Here is a 26,634-nt window from a genome sequence, read left to right on the forward strand (position 1 = left end):
GCCCAAATTGTCTACCCATTTGCAAAAGAGCACACACAAATTATATACCTCGATAAAAATATGTCTATTAGATTTTTTTTATTTATTCACCTATGAGTACAAGACTCATACTTTCACTTGTTATGTTGAGATTTTTCCTTGAATTTTCCCCATCATCATTGAACACACTTTCAAATAAATTGTGAATGTTACTTTTGTCCATTCAGTTAAGAATTAATTCACCAATTTTGTCCCAGACTGATTCAACAGTTAATTGTTTATCCTCTGTAAAACCAGAGTGAGTTGGGATTGTCATTTACTCTCCCAATATTTTCCAATAGTACAGCAAAGCAAAATGCACAATCATTTTGTTAACTAAAAGGATATTTTTCACTAGCACTAAGTTGAGGCCGATTCACTTTTAGGTTTTGTTAAGGAACCCTCCTCCTGACCCACATTCATAAGAGAGCCATAATATGACTGAAGTTTTGACACTTTCAGCTAAATAAATCAACAATGACCAATTTGAATCAATACCAGTCAACTAAATACACTTAATACACTCAAGGAAAATTAAAAAATCGTCAAACCCTACATTAGCATCATCCCCCTGAGTGAAGCCAGTTCAAATATGTCTAAAGAACCACTGTTTACAGCCCATTGCTCATACATACTTAAATAACACTTTAAATGGAAACCATAAATACTTGTTTTATGATCTGGACCAATTACATACATTACCAAGCACAAGCCATTTCTAACCTTGCGGCCAAGACAAGCCAACAACCTTAAGATTGATTAGATAAGCATATCACACTACACAGTTATGCAGGTAGATTAAATTCTTGAATTTTTTAAAAGGATAGGCATTTGCGCCTGGTAAACAAACTCTGTCATACTTCATCAATGAAAATTTAGTTACAATACACGGTTACTGCATAAACTTGCCCTACAATTTCTCCCCCACAACAATTAATCATTTCATGCTTGTATTAATTTAATGAATACAATAAAGCATAAACACAGTAATCAACCCAAAGGTTGGTTTGGTAGGTAAGGGTAGTGTTCACCCAATACTAAGCCCAATGGCATATAAATTCACACATCAGGGTAATAGGGCCAGACCCTTTTCCTGCAATGCAGTCAATAGCTCAGTGAAATAAAGGACTTATTATCAATGAAAAAAGTAGGGCGAATTTCCCAACAAACTTTTCAGGATCAATATAAGTATGTATCTATGTAAAAGAGTAACATAAGGGGAGAGTTCAAGGAAAAATTGACTTTCTTAGCACAAAATCAAGTTTCATGGAGAATCTAATACATACCAATATAACAAAACAGAAATGACTTAAGTAAACACTTAACCTGTTTTAAAAGTGCATTAAAAATATTACCCACTGCCATCGACAGATTGGTACAACAGATATCAGACCACCGACTGAATTTACTTTCCAAATCAATCACTACAGTCAAAAGAAATTGCATACTCAAGGGTCTTGGCAGGACTTAAAGAACTCCAGCTATATTTCATAAAATTTAACCCTTACCTTCCAGAAAAACCTCCCTTAAGTATTTATTTACCCTAAGATTTTAAAATTACAAGCACGGATTAATTGAAAACATTTTAACCAGATTTAAAACTCAGATTATATAATATTTAAGAAGAGCAGGATTTCTATAGCTGCGATAGAACAAGCTCAAAAATGAAAAACCCGAACTCTTTCAACCCCATAGCAGGATGCTTATGCATTACACATACCCGTTCCAAACCATTGGAAAACTTTTTCCAGGGGAAAACAACTACTTTACCAGGAATTCCATCATTAGTTGCAAAAAAACATCATCATATCGGCAAAATAATAAAAGATATAGGAATGGTTCTCACCGCCCACCCGGTGTGGGAACATCCTGCAAATAAACAAAGAACCAAATCATCATTTGCTCCCTCCCAAGTTACAGTCAACCCAAGATTAATGGCAATGAATACAACTCCTTACTTTGTGCATGGAGACGGGCATACCATCCACTATATACCGAACTTCATTGTTTGTTGGCATAAAACCTGAAAGAGACCAAGAATATCAAAGTTTACAAATCCAGACGAAATGTTATTGGATTCAAGGGTAGCTATGAACTGACAACTGTGGTAAAAAAAGCAATAGGGAAATATATCGAACATCGGCATTATATACAATATATATTTTGGCATTGTTATTGAGTTCAAATTCCGTTATCGAAATTGAAAACCATGGTGACCGACTGCCGATGCTGCAGAAAAATTGCTGCTCGAAATTCAGCATTTACTGAGTTTCTAGCTCCGTTGGCAATGAAGGAATTTCGCAATTGTTACACATATATCGCAACTCTGCTACTTATAACATAGCTATCCAAATCATTCGATCACAACGAATGTATAGAAATAGCCCACAACCCACATGACAATTTTTCATAGCAGAAGCGTATAGGACATATTGCGAAGGAGAAAAACCGAGCCAGGGTGGTACACGACAAATGCACATTATGCTACATTCCTGAAAAATCATTATCGTAATTTTTAAAGCACAACATGCAATTAAATGTCATCCTCAAAGGGCATCCGTAAGGGATGACGAATTTAAAGGGCTATGCGCTAACATGAAATACCCATTAAGTTTGGAAGTAAAAAATACCATGGTACCTTGACTATTTCCGTGAATAAACATTTGCGTTTTCGACACCATTTCAAACAAAATTAATATTAATATAATACTCAGTCCAACAATTTCACCCATCCTTATTTCCATTGTGCGACAATAACACAGATATATCGTTCTTTCAGACTACGTATCGCATTACGATATACATCGATAGGCATTTGGCGCCAAAGTGGCTCCCTCATTTCATCGAAAGTACGTTGGCGCCAATTCGTAGTGAGATTCCGCTCCGTGCGTAACAAAACAATTATAACTTTTTTTAGCTATCTCGTTAACTTGCCAAATCATCAAGTATTGTTAACTATTGCACCACTACCAGCAGTTGAACTACCAAACTAATTAATAATATTTTAATTGCTTCGGTTTACATTAAAAGGAAAATTATGGTAGTCAAATAATACAAGAAAATTCAAGAATTCATCTTTATTAACAGTACCCAAATTTTCAAGAAGCAGGGATGTTAAAACAATTCTTAAACACTAGCATAAAATATTCGGCTGAGGAATTTACATCCAATGAGTGTTAACACAAATGAAAACATTTTAACAAAGGCATTCAATTTTCATCCTAAGGGGAAAGCAGGGGAATTTTTAAAATATTTTGATAATTTCCCATACTTCTTCCTCCAGGCTTCAAGCACTTTTCTTCATACAATTTTCTTATAAAAAAGGACTTCGCTAGACCTTAAAAACAATTCAACCAACTCCGATGAACTCGAGTCTCTGGCTGCCAAATAGGTTTGTGAACTTGATCTATCAACAGTCAATTTACTGTTGTGTACAATCAGCTGGATTTGCATTTTTTGCTGCACCAGTTGACACCTTGGAAGAAGTATGCTCAGGTTCATCATCATCATTAGAATCTTCACCCTCATTATCATCTTCGCCTTCATATTCTTCCTCGCCAAGGGCCTCACCTGTAAGTAAATATCACATTATGAAGACCACAGAACCTGCATAACAAAACTGAACTAAAATTGATTGACAAGACTAGAAAATTAATGTCTAACTCTGAGGAGAGATTATGCCCACTTTATATGTATTTCTGGCATGACAACTACCCAACTTTAGACAGTAGTTCACTAAAAATGCCTAACACCCAGAGGTGTAATCTATAAGAAGGCAGGTTTGGGATGTAGCAATTAATGGATAGCTGGCAAAAGTTGGATGCAATGGAAACAATGGCACCCTGTTGAACCTCAAGATTCTTAGGCATTCTGAATCATGCTTAAAATATATCAAAGCACCTCGAAGTGTACCAACACAACTTTATTTCTTAAAAATTTTACAGATGAAGCCAAGTGAGCAGGATCAAATCATTCCACAGATATTTAAGTTTTCTACCGATGAGAGCTTTTGGTGCTAATGTGGATACACCAATAATTTCAAGAACTGTGGCATTTATTTAACATTACACAATAAATATACAACCATCAATCAAGCAGTTTAATATTATCAATTTAGTCTTTTCAATAACCAACAGAACACTTTCATAAACAGTTTCATCAATAACTGCTAACCAATCTTTGTGGAAGCTATTTGAACCCCTGGCCAGTTTTAAAAACCTAATAAAAGTTTTCAGTTCAGCTTAAAGCACTTAAAGCAAGTCGATGGAATTGAATGAGCCAACACACAAGGAGATTTTCCAAAGAATATAATGAAATGCACCTATAATTATGGTTAATTCAGACTTGCATATGTAAAATTGGGTCTGGGTCAACTCATTCCAAAGAATGACATACTATAAATTGCGGCATTACTTACCGGTAAAATAAAGGACAGCATGAGGGACTATACTCTCTCTAATGTAGTGGCCTACTTCAAAATCATAGGTAAGTAATGCTTGGACCTCTCTATCAACCTCGCCTTCTCGACCTTCAGGAACTAAAAAAATAACAACATTAGTTCATGTCAAGTACCACAAAGTTTCACTCACACTGAGACACTAACCAGTAGGGGGGTTAAAAAAGTTGAAAAATGAATCATTTTGCACAGTTTTTATAACAGTTCTCAATGATCCACAAGATTTATGTTTCTGCTTCTTCTTAATGACCTTGAGAGTTACATTTTTTCCTTTCTTCCAATCGATCGTGCACCCCTGAAATAAATACAGGGTCAAAAAAATGGACTTCCACTTGGAAATTCACGAACTTGTACAATGAGCACTTACCTTGCATTTGTATATCTCTGGTCCTTCAAAACTAAATGGATCTGACCCATCTGGATCACAACTCATTTCATATTCCTTAGTTAGAACAGAGTTAGTGAAGTACTCATTAGGACTAAAGTGGAACTCTAGAATAAATCCCTAAAAAAAGAGAGTAACAGGGTGAAATTTCGCATGGGTACCAAACAAAAAACCATTAACGCAGAACAAGCAGCATTATACCATAGGGTTTGACTCCAAGAACTGAACTTTCACATCCACAAGATGCTTTAAAATAGGTTCATCATGCTCCTGAACCAGCTCAGCCAGCATGCCCACGGTTTTAAAAATGGTAAGCCAGAAATCAGGAATTCCCTTCACGCCATCATTTTTCTGGGTCCTAAAGTGTAAAACAAATGTATTAATACATTTAAAACAGATTTACATCTCACCACAAGAACAATCGCCACTACATACATTTTTTATTAGGAAATACACGTTAAAGTGGAAAGAACTTACTCATTTTCCTTTGGCTCCGACTCATCTGTAATTTTAACCTTACGTATATCCGAGCACACCTTCTCGTCGTCGTCATCCGATGACCACTCACACTCATCGTCATTTGGTTCATAATCTCCACTAGTGATTTTACTACGCTGAAAGGGTACGCCAAGGACAATTAAATTCTGTTCTACAATACATAAATGATTTTCTATAATAAGGCAATTCTTACCAAGTCTAATAACGGTTGATAATGATTTTTGAAGTATTTGCATTCCAGTGCATGGACTTCCGCATGAAACTTAGATTCAATTTTCACCGACTCGAACTGTAGTCTCTTTAGAGCTTTGATTCGCCGTTTAACTGAAGGTGGGTAGGTTAGCTGAAAAACAACATATATTACTTCCAAAATCTTTCGACAGATACTGGCAAATAACTTTAATAATGTTTGCAGACCTCTGAACTACGAGGATTAAATTTAAGGGATCCAGATTCATCGGAACTGCTGTCATCGTGCTCATTGTTACCAGTTTCCACTTCCTCCTCTTTATCTTTCGACTCAACATTCCCACTGGTATTGGCAGTGCGTTCGGGATTAGCCATGGTAAACTAACAGTATAGAGAGAATAAGTGTGTTAATTAAGACATGTTTATTGAACTGCAATACGTGCCCTCATAAATTCAAGTCTGCCGTCAAAAATTATACAAAAAAGGTCATTGATGAATTTTGACGTTTTGTGTATGCACCTTTTACAAGTTTCCCACACGGCAATTTAGTCCGCTTGCATTATAAAAACGTTTCCATTAGAAACAAATATTTTTCGTGTGAAAGACATAATACGACTCAACGGGGGGGAATTGGATTGATTTTCACGGAAAAACAAAATTACGACGTCAATTGTCTGGCCACAAAGCACATGGGGAGCGAAACACTTATCCTACACGGATATATGCTGCGCAGGGTACCTTCAATTCTACTCTTAATTAAGTAAAAACTTTACAGAGATAAACTAATGGCCGAGTCGTCACATGAGTGACAGTACGTCTAAGTGCACTTACCTTCGAGGCGTCGAGAACCTTTTACCGCTCTAGGCTAGACTGGAAAAGATGGCGGTGGACGAACGTCTGCGACTGAAGAATGAAAATTACGTCATGGAGTACTCTACCTCCATTTTGGGTTCACAATAAAAGTTTAATTATCAACATAAAAAGAAGATTAATTAACCTACCGATAAAAAGTTAACAACTTATAAAATTAAGATTAACCTAACCGCCGAGAAGACAGTGCCGAAAGCTTCCGCGGTCAAAAGTTGAGATTAATGAGCGTTCAGGGTTCAAATCGCCCGAACGAAAGCGCGGAGGATTGGGAACTCTGGTTCTGGGTTACGCCAATTTCGCACACTTCTCTTTGTGGCGCATGGTCGCCGATAGAGACATGAACGCTATCTGGACGGGAAAATAACTCACTTCTCATTTACCCCGCCTTTCTCAATCCATTTATAACCGAGACCATGTGAAATACATATACATATTCTTCCACATGTTTACTATATACCCCATGAATGGAACTATGGCTGAGAAAGTGAATTGGAAGTTCATGTTTCCGAGGTGTGATAGTAAGGGAAGGGACGGTGTGTTACATGAATCGGCTGTTGATAAAGAGAGAGGTAAGTCAACTATTTTAATTTCTTCATGGGAAGCATGTTTTCGATGAAAATTTACTAACGTGAACTTTAGTCCTATATATTCAATTTGGCTGCAGCTACTCCAGGCACAAGAAAGTACCGTGGGTTTATTAAACAGTTTTAAGATAATTTCAGATCTTTCAGGTCATCTTTGGATACCCAAGGTTTGGAGTACAGTATTCAAGAGAGAGCAATGCTCCTCTTCAAATTATGATTTTTAGCTAAAAAGGAGTTAAGCTGTAAGAAATAGATCCAATCAAAGCCACCAGATGACAGAGAAAAAAATATTTTAGGCCTCCTTCATATATGGAATGAGCCACAAATCTGGGGGATAAAATTATCAGGGAAAATTAAAATGGATTTTGCTCCAAGAGCCTGCACTTCAAAATCACTCAAATAATACACTCCTGAGCACCTGTTTGGGTCGATAAAGAGCAATTGCAGATTAAACAAAAATCCAAAATCAACAGACTTTGTAGCTGCATTGAAAAGTTCTATCGTAAATGAATTATTTTTAAGTCATTTAAGGAGCTCAAATCCCTTAGATCACAGTCTTCCAGTACAAAGGAAGGTAGTAATGATGTAGATTTAATAAAATTTGCTGTAGGTAATGTAGAAATTAGTTTAGAAGGCATTAGTTGTATTCCATTGGCTTACATCGCCAATGATGTGGGACAGGCAATCTTAAAAAATTGCAGCTCTGCCCCAGCAGTTGAATAGCAACAGCAACTTCTGAAACAAGTGAATGCTAAATCACAGGTATTGTGTGCTGTGAACTTAGTTACAGTAGCTCTGGCTAAGACTATCCAAGTGAAAACTTGATCAAATGAGTTGGATCTGCTGCCACTATAATCAAGAAGCTACGTAGTGAGTTGGCTCAATTCAGTTCAGTAAAAACAAGAGTTATACAGGCCATCAAGATTAAAATATTAATTTTAATTGGCAGTTCAGATCACTTCAATTATGTTACCCATAATATCATATACTTAGCATGAAAAATTAGTTTCTACTAGTAGTTTACTGCAATAAATATACAGGGCAAATGCACAGCAATGAGTTTAATTTATGGTGAGAGAGGACTCAAAATTTGCACCACCAATAAGTACACATATTTCTTTTTTGTTAAAAAATGAGTTTTGCATTTTATTACATTTCTTAAATTCCTATACTGTTTATATTTTTGTTTCAGGCTTCACTTCGTTGAAGTATTTAATATCCATACTAAAAAGAAAGACTCGTACTTTTCCACAGCTTTTATTATACGGTACAACGCGTTTCACCGACTTGCGGTATCATCAGGTACAAATTTGCAAAACAGACAGAGCAAGAATATATAACCTCAGGACAGAGTGGGGGCTGGGAGGGTGGGAAGGGCCTGAGAGGGGTGGGGGCTCTCAGGTGCGTTGATGGGTTGTTTTGACCATTTCCAGGCTAGGTTCTCGGAGAGGAGTGGGGAGGGGTATGGGAACAATTGCTCATTACAAAGTGTCGTGTTGGGGTTTACCAAGTCCCTTCTTATCTCTAATTGCTCGAGAGCGTCCATTTTTAATCCTTTTGGGAGTGGGTGTAATATCTCTGGGACAAAGTCACTGCTGTGGTCGAATTCTAGTAAATGCTTGGCGAAGACACACATACTACATATCCCCCTTTCCCCCAAAAACTTCAACATTGAACTCCTGAATATCACTAATATAGCTACCAACAATGGTTACAACCCCAAACTAGTTGACACATTACTACGGAAAAAACAAAAAGCAATGGCCATAAAAAGCATTTTCGTATCACAGCCCGCAGTATCTAAAGATTTTAAGTGGTGCTCGATCCCATTTCTGGGAGATCTTTCATATAGGATTTCCAACTGCCTACCCACCTCACTCAAAGCAGCCTTCTACCCACCCATAACCCTCTCCAAACTTCTAGCTAATGGAAAAGAGACCCAGGATAGCCTTCTCAAATCAGGCATTTATAAACTGAAATGCGAGGATTGCAACAGCGTTTATGTCGGTCAGACCGGCAGGAATATCAAGTTACGAGACAAGGTGTCACAAAAATCAAAATAACAACTCTCTCTTCGCCAAGCATTTACTAGAATTCGACCACAGCAGTGACTTTGTGCCAGAGATATTACACCCGCTCCCAAAAGGATTAAAAATGGACGCTCTCGAGCAATTAGAGATAAGAAGGGACTTGGTAAACCCCAACACGACACTTTGTAATGAGCAATTGTTCCCATACCCCTCCCCACTCCTCTCCGAGAACCTAGCCTGGAAATGGTCAAAACAACCCATCAACGCACCTGAGAGCCCCCACCCCTCTCAGGCCCTTCCCACCCTCCCAGCCCCCACTCTGTCCTGAGGGTATATATTCTTGCTCTGTCTGTTTTGCAAATTTGTACCTGATGATGCCGCAAGTCGGTGAAACGCGTTGTACTGTATAATAAAAGCTGTGGAAAAGTACGAGTCTTTCTTTTTAGTATGGATCCTATACAGTTATTGTAATATAATTTGTAATATTTAGATTTCACTTTCAATTAGTTTTCACCCAATGTGATGTATTTACACATAAAAAGAAAGCATTACATATTCCATTCAAGGAAAGGCTTTTACAGTTTATGATAGATAAGTTAATATCAATATATTATGGTTGACATGGGAGACCTTTACCTTTCTATGCTAACAACAGCTCAATGTACACAAAGATATCCGCACAAACTCATAATATTGCATGCACAGTACCGGCATAACAAATAATGATCATCACCCTCATTCTGGAAACAAAACATATAACAATTACTTGTAAGGTATCACCAGGTGATTAAGGTTACCATGTACATATAAAATTGTCCAGGAATATAACCATGTCAATTAGAATTGTCAGCTATTATTATAAGTCCTGCTTTGTTATATCACTTACCATTTGCACATTTAAAGAATGACTCCTACTGATTTATTTTTGCCTCTTCATGAGTCAAAGAAACCTCAGCGACAAACATGCAGAAATCACCCCCACTACCCCAGAAAACCTATTATTGGCCTGAATCTACAAGAAAGTACCATTAATTTCCTTGTCAATAGTTCATAATAAATTTGACTGAGAATTTTATAAAGATTTATTATGTGCCCACCTCCCTCTCCTGTTAATTTGAGGAAATTTAACCCATTCCAGGCAAAGCTTCTCACAGAAGGATGACACAAGCAAAATGAAAACACTTTGGCCAACATAATAGCAAAACACAACCCAATATTCTACTATAAAACATGCCCCTTTTCATCTCTGAATACTTCCTTCCTCCCTTCATTCAATCCATCATCCCTAACCTATTCCTGCCTAACTTTCTGCCCACTATCACAGCCTTCAACATCCTATTGTTAATCAAAATGCTCAGCATCCCTCTTCTAATCTTCCTTCAGATTTCTCCCAATAATCCCCTACCATACCTGGCACTTCCTCATTTATTTTCCATTCTGTCCATTTCACCTTCTTCATATTTCTCCACACACACAATTCGAAAGCCTCCAATCTACGACCATCATCCCACTACAATGAGCATGTTCCCATGCCATCTTGTACATATCTATACTCCATATCAAAGTATTCACGACCATCCTCTAAACAGCCTGATGTCACATGTCATCAATTCTCTCCTTGCAAAAGTTTCTTTGCCTAATGCAGTTCTTCTCCTTACATCCAGACTACTTTGACGAATTTGGTCTAAAAAACTTCTGAAATGTGTTAACTGTAGCACCTGCTCCAGTTTTTACCCTCCTATTTTGATGTTTCTCTTTCCGGAAAACCCCCCTTCTGCAGAACTCAATTGGTTTCTCCCTGCTGCCATTCCTTGTCCCTAACCCATAGTCTATCATCTCTGCCTTCCCCTAGCGTCAAATTTTAATCACAAATCATTATCAAATGTTTCTAAGTGGGAAATTCTATCCTCTAAACTGATCATATACCGTATTGATTTCTTCCTCCCTATGATTGCTTGGAGGAATGTATAAGGGTGGTCACCGAAGTATCTGACCCAACAAATAAAACACAAAAATTTTGGTAAAATGTGCATTTATTTTTCAACATAGTCTCCTTTCTGCTCAACGCACTATTCCCAGCAATGTTCAATAAGTTCCATATCCTTTTTATAACAAGAAAGGTCTTGCTCCTCAAAATAACCATTAACTGCCGACATCACTTCTTCATGGTTGGAAAATATTTGACAACTGAGCCATTTTTTCAAGTTTGCAAACAGAAAACAATCCGAGGGGTCTAAATCTGGCGAATAGGGTGCATGAGGTAGCAATTCAAACTTTAATTCATGAATTTTGGCCATTGCAATAACAACTTTGTGAGCTGGTGCATTGTCTTGATGAAACAACACTTTCTTCTTAGCCAAATGCAGCTGCTTTTGCTTGATTTCTTCGCTCAAAAGTTGCAATAAGTTCACATAATACTCGCCGTTGATAGTTTTTCCTTTTTCAAGATAGTCAATGAAAATTATCCCACAGGCATGCCAAAAAACCAACGCCATGACCTTGCATGCAGATGAAACGGTTCTTCACCTTCTTTGAAGCTGATTCTGCAGTTTGAATCCATTGTTTTGATTGTTCTTTTGTCCCTGGTGTGAAGCAATGAACCCATGTTTCATCCATGGTTATGAAACGGCACATAAATTCCCCTAGTTGCGGTGAAACTTTGCTAAACATTCAATTGAAACATCTTCACGGCACTGGTTTTGCTCCAGTGTGAGCAAACGTGGCAACCAGCTTGCACACAGCTTTCTTATATCCAAATTTTCAGTTAATATATGATAAACCGCTCTTTTTGAAATGCCTATATATCTGCTAGCGCGTGCATTTTCAGTTGACGATCATCCAGTATCACTTAGTAGATTTTCTTCACCGTTTCTGGAGTCACACCTCATTTGGTTGACCAATGTGATGCTTGTCTTTACAGCTACTACGGCCTCGTTTAAACTCTGCTACCCAATATTTTACTGTTAGAGCAGACTCATCCAGAGTAGAAAATCCAGTTCAGCTTTTATATTGGTTGGGCTGAGGCCATTCAAATAAAAGTATCGTATCACATACCAATGACCAATTTTCTCCATTTTCACAAATTCACTGAAAATGTACACTATTGATGGCTGCCAAACAAATACTAAACAACGTGACATCAGCAGCACTGCTCACTGCCTTCCAGAAAGTATACGAGAGGAAAAGCCACTGGCAGTGGTGGGTGGACACACAAGGGTACTACTTCGGAGACTTATGAGTGGATGTATCAAGTCTGGAAATATGTTTTTTTTTATGACCTCAGTTTTACTACTCTTGGGACAGAACTTGGACACCCGAACAATGACCAAGTTTGTTGGTTCTGTCTCAATCCCCTCTATCCTTCCCTTTAATCTCCCACATCCTTAAAACATCATTATTTCCTCCTTCCACCCCTAGCTTTATTTTCTCTAATTTTCCAGTCCTTCACATTGTCCTGCCATTCCTAGTTGCTATTCCAATTATTTCAGTTATTTTCTTCATCTTTCATACTGCTGATGTTGCTTTCCAAGCATTTTGTGAGATGACAACTGCAGAAGCCTAACCTCCCCTATTGCTGGGCATGACACACAACAAATTGGGCACAAGCCCATAGTTACCAGGACTCATTTTCTCTATGCTATCCATCATGGCATTCATGATTTGGTGGCTTCTTGTTGCTTTCTTCAATACTGTTTTTAATGTGGCATCATCACTCAATGGCCACCCCACTGGGGTCAGATGCCTTTGCAGCCGCCTTACCAAAGAACAGATGCTGCACAGATAACCTTTCGTCTGGCTCCTACCCTTTGACCTGTCTGACATAGTACAGTCACAAGTGAGCAGTCAGATAACAATTTTTAATACTACCCCTTAATCAGACAACATTCCAATACCAGATAAAGATTTATTATGCATAATACCAGTGAATCCTCAGCAAATCCAAATCCTTGGCTTCAGTCAAGCATGAGGTAATAATTTCAGTTTTTACCTCTCATAAAATTAGAATATTTCCCATTTTGATAAAATACCCAGGAGATGACTTTTGGTCGAGTATATCCACTGCATGATCAGCATCAACATACCAAATAAGCTTGATTTTCCCTGATCACTTCTCTGTACCTCGGACCTTATCTCATTATTTCTTCTGATAACTTAATACTTTCTTAGCATAATTCCAGTGACTATCAGGATAAATTTAGTTACCCTGACTTGAAACACTGGTAATGTGTGAAATATGAGGATGAATATTGGTTGCAAAGTGCAGACGACAGTCTATCCAATTTGAGCATGAATGTCACTTCAATATATCTTTTTTCGTTGCCATACAGGCCCTTGTAATTATAGCAACAATTGAATTGGCAATGATTTACATTCGATCATATTACATTTCTCCAATATACTTTTAATATAATTTTCTTCATAAATTATGATTGAATCATTCCCAATGTTCTATCGAATTCTTATCTCACAAACCTTCTCATTTCACGCATCATTAATTTTAAACTTATCCTCAAGCTGTTTGAACAAAATTTTTCTTTCCAAGACACCATTATGAGGTCATGGAAATCACTCACATGGAAAGCAATAACCCTGAGGGATCCATTGAGCCTTTAAAAATAAACAAAAGGTTCTTCAAAAAACTTACAGATAAGAAACCATTTTTCATAGTATACCATCTGCCTTTTTTTTCCATGCACATGGTTATTTTAAACCATAAATTACCTTGTCCAACTCACTCACTTATTTTTCACAGCCCTCATTCACATAACATTAGGATTATTCCATGAAAATTACCCCATTTGCTACAAGGCATATACATATTCAATATAACCCGTTTGTACGTTCCAAAAAAATTCTAATTGTGAACTAGTTAACACCAGGTGACAAGTTTCAAAATAATCAACCCCATATGATTGATTGATAACCTTTGCCATTAATCTGGCTATATATCTGGAAGTTCCATCAAGCTTGATCATTAATTTACAAATCCATTTATTTCAAACAATTTTTGCCCCAGGAGGTAGCACCGCCATTTCCCATAACCAATGATATTTCCTCCCTTGTTTCATGCCTCCAATCCATAATATCAGGTGGGGGCATTGCCTCATTCACAGTAATTTAGTCATTTAAATCACTAAGCATTTACTTTGCAAATATTAAACAAAATTTGAGTTTTCCTTTTCCTTCTGAGCTCGGGTGGGATATCTGTTCACATTTGATTCCTTAGATTCTAAAAACGAACTGGATGGCAAAAATTCTGATGATACAGGAGTAGCCATACTTTTGCAGATCAGCTACACCATCCAGTTGCTTCCTTCAGTTGAATTTTCAGTATTATTATCATTAGTCTTTTCCCCAGGTAAACCATCTATGAAAAAAATCAACAGGAGCCTCCTAGGTCTCATTGAAATATATAGCCCAAACCTCTACATTTCCTGGTTCATTCACACAGCTGAAATTTCCATACAGATTATAGTAGTAGTAGTTGTTTTAAGGGAGGCAGCCAGCAGCTAAGGTCATTTGCACCATTAGAGATGGGTAGGAAAGGATGAAGGGTGAAGAGAAACCCAGCGTCGGCATTAGCCTACTCTTAAGGACAGGCGCCAAGGAGTCTGCAGCTTAACGTCCCATCCGACGGACGCTATACTTACTTACTCAAAGTGCCCTCCACAAAGTACCTCAAGAAGGGATTGAGCTACCACCGAAAAATATCTGACGCCGCCAGGATTTGAACCCGGGCCTGGGTGGGAAGTCAGCCATACAGATTATATCCCTAATCTTTGCCTCAAATTTATTTGTCAAGATTAATTCAAAATTATGATGAATCTTTCTCTCTAGTATGTAAAGGCAATATTTTATTAATTCTTTTATCAAATCAAGATACCATAGTAAAAAAAAATCAAGATAAACAACTTTCACCACACCTTTCATCAGTTGAATATTTTTTTTTAATTTACTAACTAGTTAGGATATGCTTATATCCTAATTATTATATTCTAATGCATTCCTTGAATTTATCGATTAAGTTCATATAGTTGCTCAAATAGGACAGCTTTGAAGGCCATTTTTTGCAACCAGTCTTACAACTTGACATAATATCAATTGTTGAAAGATATTTTTTATTACCCTTTGGGCTTATGGACTTTGATCTTAAATTTCCCTCTTGATAGCCTGTGTGGGCATCTAAAGGCAGGTATTACTATAGGTAATCCAGCAGTTAAGGTAGGTGTGGGCTGGACACAAGCTAACAAACAGTACAGTGGCAATTCTCTGGTCTCTCCCAAAAATCCAACCCAATATCCAATTCTATAATAAGCCCCTCTAACACTCTGCACACTTTCTTCCTTCATTTCATCCAACATCCATATCCTATTCAAGCCCATCCTCGCTTGCCTAACATTCTCCCCTCCATCAGTCTTCAACATCCCACTGACAATCAATATGCTTTGCATCCATTTTTTCTATCTCCTAATGATTTCTTCCAACAATCCACTCTCATCCCCCATCATACCAAGCACTTTCTCATTTATTTTCCTTTCTGTGCAAATCACCTTCTCCACAATCAAATTTCAAAAGCCTCCAATCTATGACCATCATACTGCTTCAATGTCCATGTTTCCACTCCCTGCAGAACTATGCTCCATATCAAAGTTTTAACAAGACTTTTCTTAACATCCTTACTCAATTTCCTTCCATCAATTCTCTCCTCCTGTTGAAAGCTTCTTTGCCTAACTCATTTCTTCTCCTTATGTCCCTACTACTTTGCCGATTTTGGTGCCAAACACTTCCAAAATACATTAACTGTTCCACCTGCTCTAGTTTTTCCTTTTTTTTGGATGTTTGGCTAACACTTCCTCTTTCTGGAAAACCGCATAATCTTTGTTTTATTAACAGGTATTCCCATCCCATATCTATCACACTGACTTTCGAATGCACTCATCAATGCTTGCAACTCTTTGGGTAACTGACAGACTAATCTTGATAATCAGTAAACCTAACTTGAGTTAATAAATTTCCCACGGACTTACATCTTTATTTCATTCTTCCCATACCATCAAGCATGCCTCTCCCCTTCCTGAACCTAAATCTCAACCCAAGATAGCAGATTATAAGTTTACATGCACAATGCGCTCCGAGAATATTATGGAAAATCAGTTTTCCATTATATGTGATTCCAGTTGCAACTCATTTTTCATAATTCTTGTCTCGGATAATCAAAACCCATAATAAGCACAGTAAATTCTAGTGCAAACCTATACTTTTATTGTAAATCTAGTGTTAGCATGCCATTCCAGCTAATCAAAACGGGACAGGAAGTAGTCTTAACTGCTTGAATGAATAGCAGTCCAAGTTAGCAAACTGTATAGAGATAATAAAGGCTCAGAATTTAATAATTCAAGCCTTAATATCGAAGCACAGGGAAGTAAATGCACCAATTGACTCTGTATACCTAAGAAATGACCAGGATGTGGTTAGCGCACCAAAAAACTCAGCGAGGACTGTGAAAACAAAGCAGGAAAAGCAAAGAAAATGAATGAATTGAAGATGATCTGGGTGAATTATAAAATTCCTCAAAACCATCCTGAGAAGCCCAAGGTGAGGTCCAGGTCCAAAAACAGTTGACTGGTGTATGGGAAGACAGCGATGCAGATTAACCGTCAGCTGAAGTGATTAACCCAACTGAAAGTGATAACTTCAAGATAGTTCCAAACAGGAGGAGAAGTTCGATTGTGGGAGCAGCAAGCTATGATTCCTTGGTCAGAGGGGTCCCATGGAAAATAAATGAGTATGCATGGAATTTTCACATTGACACCACCGCAGAAGATATAAAGAAGTATGCTGAGCAAAATTTGAACAACAATGAATTATACCATAAAGTTAACAGTCCAGCGGTGGAACAGTTAAAGTGACACAAGGACTGTATGCATCTTTTAAGATTAGCGTTGAAAAGGACTTAAAAGAACATCATTTTAGACCTTACCTTTTGGCCGAAAAACAAATTTATGAATAATTATCTTTATTTTCTGAAGGTTCCTCCTGCTTAAAGACCAAGTCAATTAAATTAAAGTTACTAAGTTTTATTCTATATTTCACAAAAATATTCAAGTATTAGAAATAAAACCTTTAACTTGGTAGCTGAACTGGTAGAAGTGGATAAATCGGTTTTGTACATAAGCGAACTTTGGTTCAGAGAGGAAGAAATTTTTTCCACTCAAATAACAAGTTATCTAACTATTATTGCCATTCTTTTCTTAAAAATGGTAAAAATTTATGACAAAAATGCATGTCAATTTTAAATTTTAGCATTTCCTACATGCAGTGCAAAAAAATTTCAATAAATTAATTTTTGAAAATACCAGGGGGGAAATATTTCTGTAATCAGTTACGGACCCCCAAGCCGATATTCAGATTAAAATTTTGATCGCCTGTTAAAATCTATAGAAAAAAATTACAAAAACTGCATTTAATGTGGTGATCCTGGCATTTTAATTCAAAGCGATTTTTCGCTCAAACTGAGCCACCTACTACATATGTCATGCATGTATGTATCTTCGAAAAACGTGTATATTTAAAAAAAATTATGTATCCATTATTTTGCCACATGACAAAAAAGGTGCATGCCTTCTGCTTCTTCGTTTCAAAAAGGACCCCTTTAGGCCAGCATTAAAATTTATAATTTACCAGCAGGTATAAAAGATATCAACTCACATCAGATGCTTAAATCTAGATTAAAATCTTCTCCATTCAAGATTTGTTTCTGTGACCTTAATGAATATTTGAATGTATGGCAAGGGATAATTGTAGTACAACCATTTCTCAAAATGCATGCATACATTTTTATGTTATTGTATCGCATAGCTTATACTTCACCATCATAGTAACGAGATGAAATAAATAAAAATTACGGTACCCTAAAGAATCACTTACTCAGCTCTCCATCCTCTAGTTGTTATACACACAAAAATCTTATTCATAAATATGGAAAGATATCTTTCTAAATTCGAGAGAATACATACAGACTTAGGCACCAGGGCTGTTATTCCGAATAAAATATGACACCCTATTTTAGTTGATAAAGGTGGCCAAATTTCCGTAGACACTGATAAGAATACCTAAAATTTATTTGCCTTGCGCGACTCAAATCAAAAACATTAACTGTTGGTGTACAACTGTAACACTTCACCTGCATTCAATATTTTGGAATGCACTCCTCTTTCTGTCCATAACTACTACTACACATTTCTAAAGTAGTCTTACTTCAACGGCTTTTTGCAAGCACTGAGTATTTGTTTCGGATTACTATTACTTTGATAAATGTTTACAACAAGTCTCAACCTATATACTCAGTTTTCTCTGTCAATCTATTATTTGTTTATACCAGCTCGAAGAGGGCGTCGTTTTTTATACATTGAAACTACGACGTAGTTAGTTTAGGGTTGATAGATGGCGCTTACTTCCAAATACTGCGCCGTGGATCCGCTCACTTAACTGTATCTTTTCTATTAATTATTACTTCATACCGCCAAGATAAAGCCTCGACATTAGGAAGAGACTTAGATGTTGTTCACAGGAAAGAAAAATATCTGGATTGGCCGTTCTATATTTATTGAACGGAGAAACTCATAAAAATTCAATCAACAAACTACACAATTTTACGATGGTCCTCGCGTTTCAATACATTTTTACAATAAACTTTTACGGAAGGAATGCCAGTTTTGAACTGGGGGCACTAAAATATTCCTAAGATGCGGTTGAATTTTTCTTGATACTGGCTAGTAATTCTCTGGGGAACATTTGATAGGCCATGAATAATAATTAACTAGTGCTTCATTAATCTCTGTACATTCATGTTCAATGGACAACTCTATGATAACTGGAAGGGAAAAATTTACAACATCGATTTGAAGACAGTGATGCCTGAAAAACTGAAAATCGACAGCTTCAGGCAGTATTGATTTCACTTTATAATTAAATTTTGTAATTTTCCACATGAACTTGATTCCTTTGCAAACGATTTCAAAACCCCCGACATCATCAGGTAGTTTCCATGATGACAAACCTGTTGATAATCTGCCCATATGGCAAAATCAGTAGTAGTGGAATACAGTTTAGAGTGAAAAAATGCAAAGTTTACTCAATCAATGATAATGAAGTTTCACAAACGAAAGCCTGAAATCATTTAATTCAGCATTGGTGTTATTAAAGGGGTGAATTATAATTTTTCCCTCATTGATTTAATTCACTCCTAGCTGCACTGGCCGATAGAACAAAAATTTTTCTTAAGGACAGGTTGAATATTTTTTCCATCTAAAAAAATGAAAAGCATCCTGTAATAAATTAGTATCCTGTAATATCTCTTGAAGATAGAAAAATAAAAAGCATCCCGTAATGTCTCTTGTAAGAGTTGCTTTACATGGGTCACAAAGATGAACCTCAGGTAAAATCTACACCACATGAACACCCATGCATGCAGCTTTTCTCATCACTTAAAATCAGCTCCTTGTTTTTCATAATGAAGTTCTTCTGCACTAGAGTCAATATCCTATTCTTCATAAGAGAGAATAAGCCTGTCAATATATGAAAACCGGGATAAGTAGTATTCCCTTGAGCATGTTGGAAACAAAATTATTAATAAATGCCGTTTTCAATGCTGTCCGCAATTGTTGTGAATTAGGGTTGTGATTAGCCCCACAATTACGCCTAACAATGTTGAAAAAAGTATCCACAGGGTTTTGAATGTGCCATGGTTCCAAAACGACTTGGTTTTCAATTCAGCCCACCTCCCACTTCTATGATGGCTAACCTCTGATCTTGGAAAGATGGATGGTTTACCTTTTTCTTTCCCTGAAACTCCCATGAGTAGATTTTGGTCTGGAATGATTTATATTAAACCATACAAGAACTCTCATTTTTTACTGCTAGTTCAACATCCTCTTTTGCTGGTTCCCCATTGTCCCATTCATGCTATCAAAAGGAGAATCCACATCCATTAGGGATTGAGCATTGGCCAGCCCATCCATGCCAACACATTTGCTACAGCAAAATAACAATATGCACAATGTTGAAAATAATAAATATCATTTCAAAAAGGAATTGTCTTCATATCTCACGTTTTTAAACTAATACATATAGTCGTGCAGCATCATGATGAATACTTGGGCAGTTAAATTTAGAGCTCCATTAATTTACTGGAGTAATGTTGGGGAAAATGAGTCCATAAAAATAAATATTGATACAGGTTTTAACTACATCACACACTAAATTATTAATTTCAATCGGGATATTTGTGAAACATACTCAATCTTAAGATCAAATTTCAGCCATGAAAATGTAAAAATATATCAGTGTAAATTGAATTAAGTTTTTGAACTTAATCTAAATATTTTCTTAAACTTTATGTGAAGGATTAAATTGACAAATACGGAGTAAATTAACCTAAATTTCTATTTTTTATTGGTATCATGCCAGTCTGTCCCCACAGAAATCAACATGTTAAGCTCTTGATTATTTCAAATCAAAGAACAGTCAACATGAAAGACTGCATCACCTCATATGCAAGTTAATGTAAATAAAATTAAACAATATACCACTGTGAGGGCTTTACATTTATACTGATATCAATGTTTGTATGTTAAACTTTCAAACTGACAAATAAACAGTTAATGTCGTGGCAACTACCCACCTGGGGAATCATTTTAATAAGTAAAATGACTAAAACTTAAGGGAATTCAAACATTTTCCATTACACTTGCATAAATATCACTAAATGAGTAAACGTGGCACAAAGCCTATTACAATGGAACTATATTGGTATTAAAATTTCAGAACAAAACACAAGTAAAACCAATTTTTCATGAATCAATATAATCTTAGGTATAACATGATTACTGTGCAGAAAATGTGGCTTTTGACCATTACTAAATCTAAAAGCGATTCCATAATTGATTGATAGGGCAATGATTTTGTCAGGTATGATTCTTATTATGTTATGATCACCTCTCAACTCCCCTCGAAAAATTAAAATGTGTCCTTCTACTTGATTTGCAGCCAAAAATACATCATCTTCCAGGTTACACGGCTGAATTAGGCAATCTCCACTAAGAATAGAGCTCAAAGATCTCAACTTATTTCAAAGCTACTATGGCTACCAAAATTCAGTTTGAATTGAAAATGGATCCCTCCCTGGAAGATGTTACACATTGAGGAGGTTGGTCAGCTCCTAAGGACCACCCTTAGAAGAGAATTTCCACTCCCTTGCCTTACTGCATATTTGGTTTGATCAGCTTTTCCTTGATCTCCATTGTCTACTTCGTCGTCTTTCTTCTTAAGTCCACTGAATTAAAATCCAACCAAGCGAATGAAATTTATCAACAAGAACTTACACTGGTGACAAAAAAGTTTTTGAATTATAGCGGCTGCAAGGTATTAAATTTGAGATTAAATCGTATTTACAGCCCCTTTTCTTAAATTAATTATACAGGGTGCGGCAACCATAAAAAACCATAAACACAGTAATCAACCCGAAGGTCGGTTTAGTAGGTGATGGTAGAGATCACCCAGTACTAAGCCCTATACGGCGTATGAAAATTCACACATCAGGGTAGGGGGGCCAGTTCTTTTCCCCGTACCGGTTATGATTTCCCAGGAAGACCTGGTATCCGAAAAATCACATAGCTTGGGTGGAGCTGCAGGTGCCCGGAGTGCCTTTCCCTGGAATTGAACCCGGGACCCTCCGGTCAGCAGTCCAACGCTCTACCCACTGAACTACCGCGACCCACAGTGTGGCAACATAATTTCCTTTTTTGAAGGAGTTTTCCTTAATAAAAAAGTAAGTTATTAAGCAGGAGCTGCAGGTGCCCTTGCCCAGGAATTGAACCCGGGACCCCTCCAGTCAGCAATATATATATATATCTATACACACACACACAAATATTTATGTTTATATATATAAACATATGAATATATATATATATATATATATTCATATGTATATATATATATTCATATGTGTATATATATATATATATATTTTTCTCTTACTCCGTTTGGCAGTCCAATGCTCTACCCCCTGGACTACCGCGACCCACACACACACATATATATATTTATTCACATATATACATACAAACACATAATATATGTGGCAAGAATTTCATATATTTCTGCTGCAATAAACCATTATTCTTTTATTCTAATTTTGGGTTACTGCATCACTTCATCATTTCCTATTAAATAGCTTTATCATGCATTAACTCCTCTCCTTTCTCATATTTACATTTGATCCATGAATCCATCTCTTGATTTCTCCTGTAGGTATTGCCTATTAGTATCTTAAAAACATAAATTGTGCCTCTCATTGAACACAGTTCAACTAGTTTTTCTTAGTCATGCACTGGTTAAGATGGCTTTTTCCTCTTCCACTTTATTCTTCCTCATTTTAGCAGGGTAAATGGAATCAGTTTTGCCATTTAATTATTTCCATTAAACCCAAATCATAAATGTGTGATTAGGGTGTAATCGAATGTGAACTTTCAAATGCAGGATTTCTGTGAACAAATTTAAGCATGCAATAATTTCCTATATCTTGTATAGATAACACACCAATGGCCATGGTCCAAATATACTAAAATTGATGTGATGATACAAACTTGAAGGATGTAAAAAAGGCACTATTAATCATAGAATAAATCATTCTACGAACATTAGAAATATAATCTTCATATAGTAAGAGGTCTGAATAATTCATTGGTTTGGAAAATTTTCCACAGATGAAAGTATGAAGCTACAATTTCTCTCATTTTTCCATAACTTATATTTTCAAAATAACAGTAAATGACAAATTTAATAGTTGGAAATACATTAATTCCAATCACATTTTATCACTTTCACTAGATTTCAACTGTTCAAGAAAAGGGTAACAAGGAGTTATTGACATCTGCTATTCCCAAAGCACTTTGGATGAACAACTTTTCTGGGTCAAGTGACTTCTGGTCCTGAAGTCAACTCAATAAATATTAAAAGCACTCTAAAAGCATCTCATGGCATTTCATTGCTTGCACAAAATGTTCATATGAAAAAGATTTCATTTCACCACAGTATTAGGCCAATGATAAAATTCACTTTTTTTTTAAGTGACAACATGCCACAAAATTTAAATATGAAGCTTGAAACCCCATTAAATGTTTTGTAAATAATTAAAACTATCCACCAAGGTGAAACAAATTTAATCGATCAGTACAACCGCAGGAACTTCAAGCAATTTGCAAGAAAGAGGCCATATCTAGTCTAGGGAGTTAAGCCTACATTTGAATGCTTCAAACATTAACAGCCCTGATTATGTTCACTGTATATACAGTCTTGTTTACAAGAGTTCAGTCTTTACAGTAAAAAATTCCAAACTGAATGCTCGAGTAGAGGTATTAAAAGAAAAAGAGCCATGTAGCTACAAATAAAAGAGTAACCATTATTGAGCGATTTCAACTGAGTCACTGGAAGATAATTTAAAGTACTTTGTCCATTGTACAAATGGCTTTGAGAGACCGAGTATCTCATTAAAAATTAAAAGATATACCATCATGTATATCAATACTGTTCCATCAACATCATAAAGTACACATTACATTCATAGGATAAATCCCAGGATGCAATTGAATAAATTAACATTAAAATCGAAAAATGACATCTTCAGTTGTGCATACATTTTTTGAGTAAAAGACTATGTATACCAACTATAAAAAAAATGAACAACCTGAAACAAATGAACAGGTTCTACAAATATGCACACCAATGCTTTACACAACAAATATTGGTTTGTTTCCAAGCTGATGAAAAATCTGATGGGAATTTATGTACGATAAATATTCTCAAAAAGTGTTGTGCTTTGACCACCATTATTTAAAAGAAACCTATCATGAAAGTTTAGTCTTTGGCTTTCGAGAGAAAGTGGGAAAATGGATCTTCCTTCTTTTCCTTCGAGCCTCATCTTCAACCGTCGAGTTTGAATCAGTTGAGTAAGTTTCCTCTTCCACAGCGATGGGAGGAGTGGCACTAATGCTCTTTTGTGCACTTTGAGTAGTGGAGACACCAGAACCTGAAGGAGAAGTCTCCTTAGTCCCCTTGCTGATGCCACTTAGGGAGGAATTGGAAGTGGAAGACGAGGGTGTGCTTGTGTATAAAATGGTTGAGTTGACCGTGGTTGGGGGAGTCCGTGCCACAGGTTCAGCTGAATCCAAGCAGCTCTCTGACTGTGATGTCTTTGGTGGACTACCCTGTCAAATAAAAGAGACAGTACCTCCATGAACTTTTTCATCCCAATTCCAAATTTAAACACAACAAAAAAACTAAGGACTCATACACAATGGCATTTATCGGTATAAAATCTAGAAGTCAAAACTTCTCGGATAGTTTTGGGCCAAAATAGCTATTGATTATATACTATCATAATAAAAGTTGTTGCATGATGCTACTTATCAAACATGCATCGGTGAAATTAATTTCAATGAGCACATTTTTGATGCAGAAAAAATTAAATAGGCATACACCTGAAATAGTCCTCATATTTTTTATTCCTGCTGCAGCAGAAAAGAACATAAAGCGTATTGCAATGATATAACCTAAGATAAGGTCAAGAGTATACTTATTAAATGATTATGGAAATAGAGTTGTATTACCCTTTTAACATAGTTGGTAATGGTGGCTCATACCATTTTATGCATCATGAGCACCCATATGCTGGTACTTATTCATTTAGACTTATCTAGTCTTCTGCTCCTTCTTCGGTTAATAATCTGTAAATTAGCTTGTTGATAGAGCATTTTTCTATCAGTTTCTATCCTCATCTAGTCCCTTAATCTCCAAATATGAACTAAACCAAACAACTTCGATTGAATGCTTCCTCTATTCCTTCCACAACATTCTTCTTCAATTCTTAACAAATATTTTTAGAAGATTTTTTCTGATGTTAATAACATATCATTGAACTCTCAAATATTTATTTCTAATTAAAAGTTGTATTTAACTTATTTATTATACTTGGAATTCCCCTTTTGCTTCTCTCACTACTGAGGCCAGTGAAGTCTTGTAAATTTGCTGGTGATTTGCCCTGCATCTGACTGTGTATAGCATTTTTCTTTCTATTCCTCTAGTATTTCCTCAAATCCTCTTTCAGTCTTCACTAAAACTGCAAATTCATTTACAAAATGAATAAACTTGATCAGTACCCCCTGTATTTTCAGATCGGTTTATTCCACCAAATGATCTTTTGACTATGGCTATGGCTATTTCTGTCTCGACTCATCAAGTCCTTTATGATTCCACTGTTTTCTACTCCCAGATGACTAGATGAACCCCCAGCAGGGACTCTCTCTAACCTAATCAAGGCTGTCAGTGGAATGTAAAATAGGACATTAATAGGATGAAATTAAGATTTTTTTATAATAAGGAGCCTCTCAGATAGATTGCAATAAGAAACAAAATAATGTCATGAGCCATCACATACGTATAAGGATAAACACATATTCATCAAAGCATCATTGACAGGCTCAGTACTTTTTTCACGCTATATCATCAGGAGTTTTAATACTGGCTATAAGGATTTCACAATAAAAACACTTTGCAACGATCACAACAGTTTTTCAAAATCCCCAAAGTTCTCACAGTTTCAACTAGTGTGCCTTAATTAGTTCCATATGTATCTTTACAGGTTTTCTTGACTGATCTTAGATGCTCCTAGCTTTTCCAGATTTTAAATAAAAAATTATAAAAACGTTTGACAATACTGACTCATTCTCAGCTATTTTTTGCCTTCCCTTGAATATCAAGTCAATTATTAACTAATACTCATTAAAAAACAACAACATAAAATCACTAAGAAAAAGTATTCATTAAAAAAATCATCTGCTCCAAGGGACTTTGCTCCCTGAGCAATAAAAATTGTTTATTATTATTATTATCTTATTAGTGTGCATATATAACCATAAATACAGTAATCAACCCGAAGGTCGGTTTGGTAGGTGATGGTGGAGTTGCCATCAGGCTTAGTACCCAGTACTAAGCCTGATGGCATGTGAAATTAACATATCAGGGTAGGGGGGGCCAATTCCTTTCCCTGTGCCGGCTACGGTTTCCTAGGAAGATCTAGTTCCCGAAAAATCATATAACTTGGGTGGAACTGCAGGTGCCCAGAAAGGCTTGCCCAGGAATCGAACCCGGGCCCTCCGGTCAGTAGCATGTGTCCACGAATGTTAGTGGCCTACTCGACCATCCACAATATAATTTTCTATTAAGGATAATCCTAAAAGTAAACCATGAGAATAGAGTATTTTATTTAAATAATAGAACTACTATATTGGTGCCAAAAGTTTAGCAACAACACATAGAAACCAGTGAAGCAGAAAAAGAAAAAAATGGATTGCACATGTTATGAGCACAAGAAAAACCATGCATAATATCATAGGTGTGGATATGGGTGTGCACTGACTACCCAAGTGCAACAATACTTTCTTACAACTGAAGCACAACCAACTAACAGCATTTTCTTTTAGGCCAGGAGCCAAAGATTTCAGAATACTGTTATTGCCCATAAAACTAATACCAAAATAAAAC

The 26,634-nt window shown here is 36.3% G+C and overlaps 3 protein-coding genes across 6 annotated transcripts in view; all 3 read right to left on the reverse strand.

Annotated features, from left to right (window-relative positions):
- Tmem131 (Transmembrane protein 131) overlaps nt 1-2,761 on the reverse strand; it is a 75,817-nt gene extending 73,056 nt beyond the window's left edge. The window contains exons 1-3 of the mRNA XM_071597116.1: nt 2,657-2,761; nt 1,977-2,041; nt 1,865-1,887 (exon numbers count right to left, since the gene is read on the reverse strand). Coding sequence (XP_071453217.1) covers nt 1,865-1,887; nt 1,977-2,041; nt 2,657-2,750 — 182 coding nt within the window. The 5' untranslated portion in view covers nt 2,751-2,761. The remainder of the gene's footprint in view (nt 1-1,864; nt 1,888-1,976; nt 2,042-2,656) is intronic.
- Nucleotides 2,762-3,080: 319 nt separating this feature from the next.
- LOC139697759 (nucleosome assembly protein 1-like 1-B) lies at nt 3,081-6,689 on the reverse strand. 2 transcript variants are annotated; one of them, XM_071596595.1, is made up of 10 exons: nt 6,548-6,689; nt 6,378-6,449; nt 5,775-5,927; nt 5,551-5,700; nt 5,337-5,473; nt 5,061-5,217; nt 4,842-4,979; nt 4,622-4,769; nt 4,436-4,555; nt 3,081-3,588 (listed from the first exon to the last, which is right to left on the reverse strand). In XM_071596595.1, the coding sequence occupies exons 3-10, from the start codon at nt 5,919-5,921 to the stop codon at nt 3,440-3,442; spliced, it is 1,146 nt and encodes a 381-aa protein (XP_071452696.1). In that variant the 5' UTR covers nt 5,922-5,927; nt 6,378-6,449; nt 6,548-6,689; the 3' UTR covers nt 3,081-3,439. The 2 variants fall into 2 exon arrangements, with proteins under 2 accessions (XP_071452696.1, XP_071452697.1); XM_071596596.1 differs by lacking the exons at nt 6,378-6,449; nt 6,548-6,689 and adding an exon at nt 6,066-6,321.
- A 16,144-nt stretch (nt 6,690-22,833) lies between these two features.
- Stim (stromal interaction molecule) overlaps nt 22,834-26,634 on the reverse strand; it is a 54,532-nt gene continuing 50,731 nt past the window's right edge. For all 3 annotated transcript variants that reach the window (XM_071596295.1, XM_071596294.1, XM_071596293.1), the window contains exon 14: nt 22,834-24,299. In XM_071596295.1, coding sequence (XP_071452396.1) covers nt 23,940-24,299 — 360 coding nt within the window. In that variant the 3' untranslated portion in view covers nt 22,834-23,939. The remainder of the gene's footprint in view (nt 24,300-26,634) is intronic.

This window comes from Hetaerina americana, unplaced genomic scaffold, assembly GCF_022747635.1.
Source record: "Hetaerina americana unplaced genomic scaffold, ioHetAmer1.1.p SCAF_8, whole genome shotgun sequence".
Classification (NCBI taxonomy): domain Eukaryota; kingdom Metazoa; phylum Arthropoda; class Insecta; order Odonata; family Calopterygidae; genus Hetaerina; species Hetaerina americana.

Coding starts and splice junctions, on each gene's coding strand:
- LOC139697759 (XM_071596595.1), bottom strand. CDS start 5,921: ATGGCTAATCCCGAACGCACTGCCAATACCAGTGGGAATGTTGAGTCG. Junction 4,980..5,060: donor TCTTGGAGTCAAACCCTATG/GTATAATGCTGC, acceptor CTCTTTTTTTAG/GGATTTATTCTAGAGTTCCA. Junction 3,589..4,435: donor TGCTGTCCTTTATTTTACCG/GTAAGTAATGCC, acceptor ATTTACTTACAG/GTGAGGCCCTTGGCGAGGAA.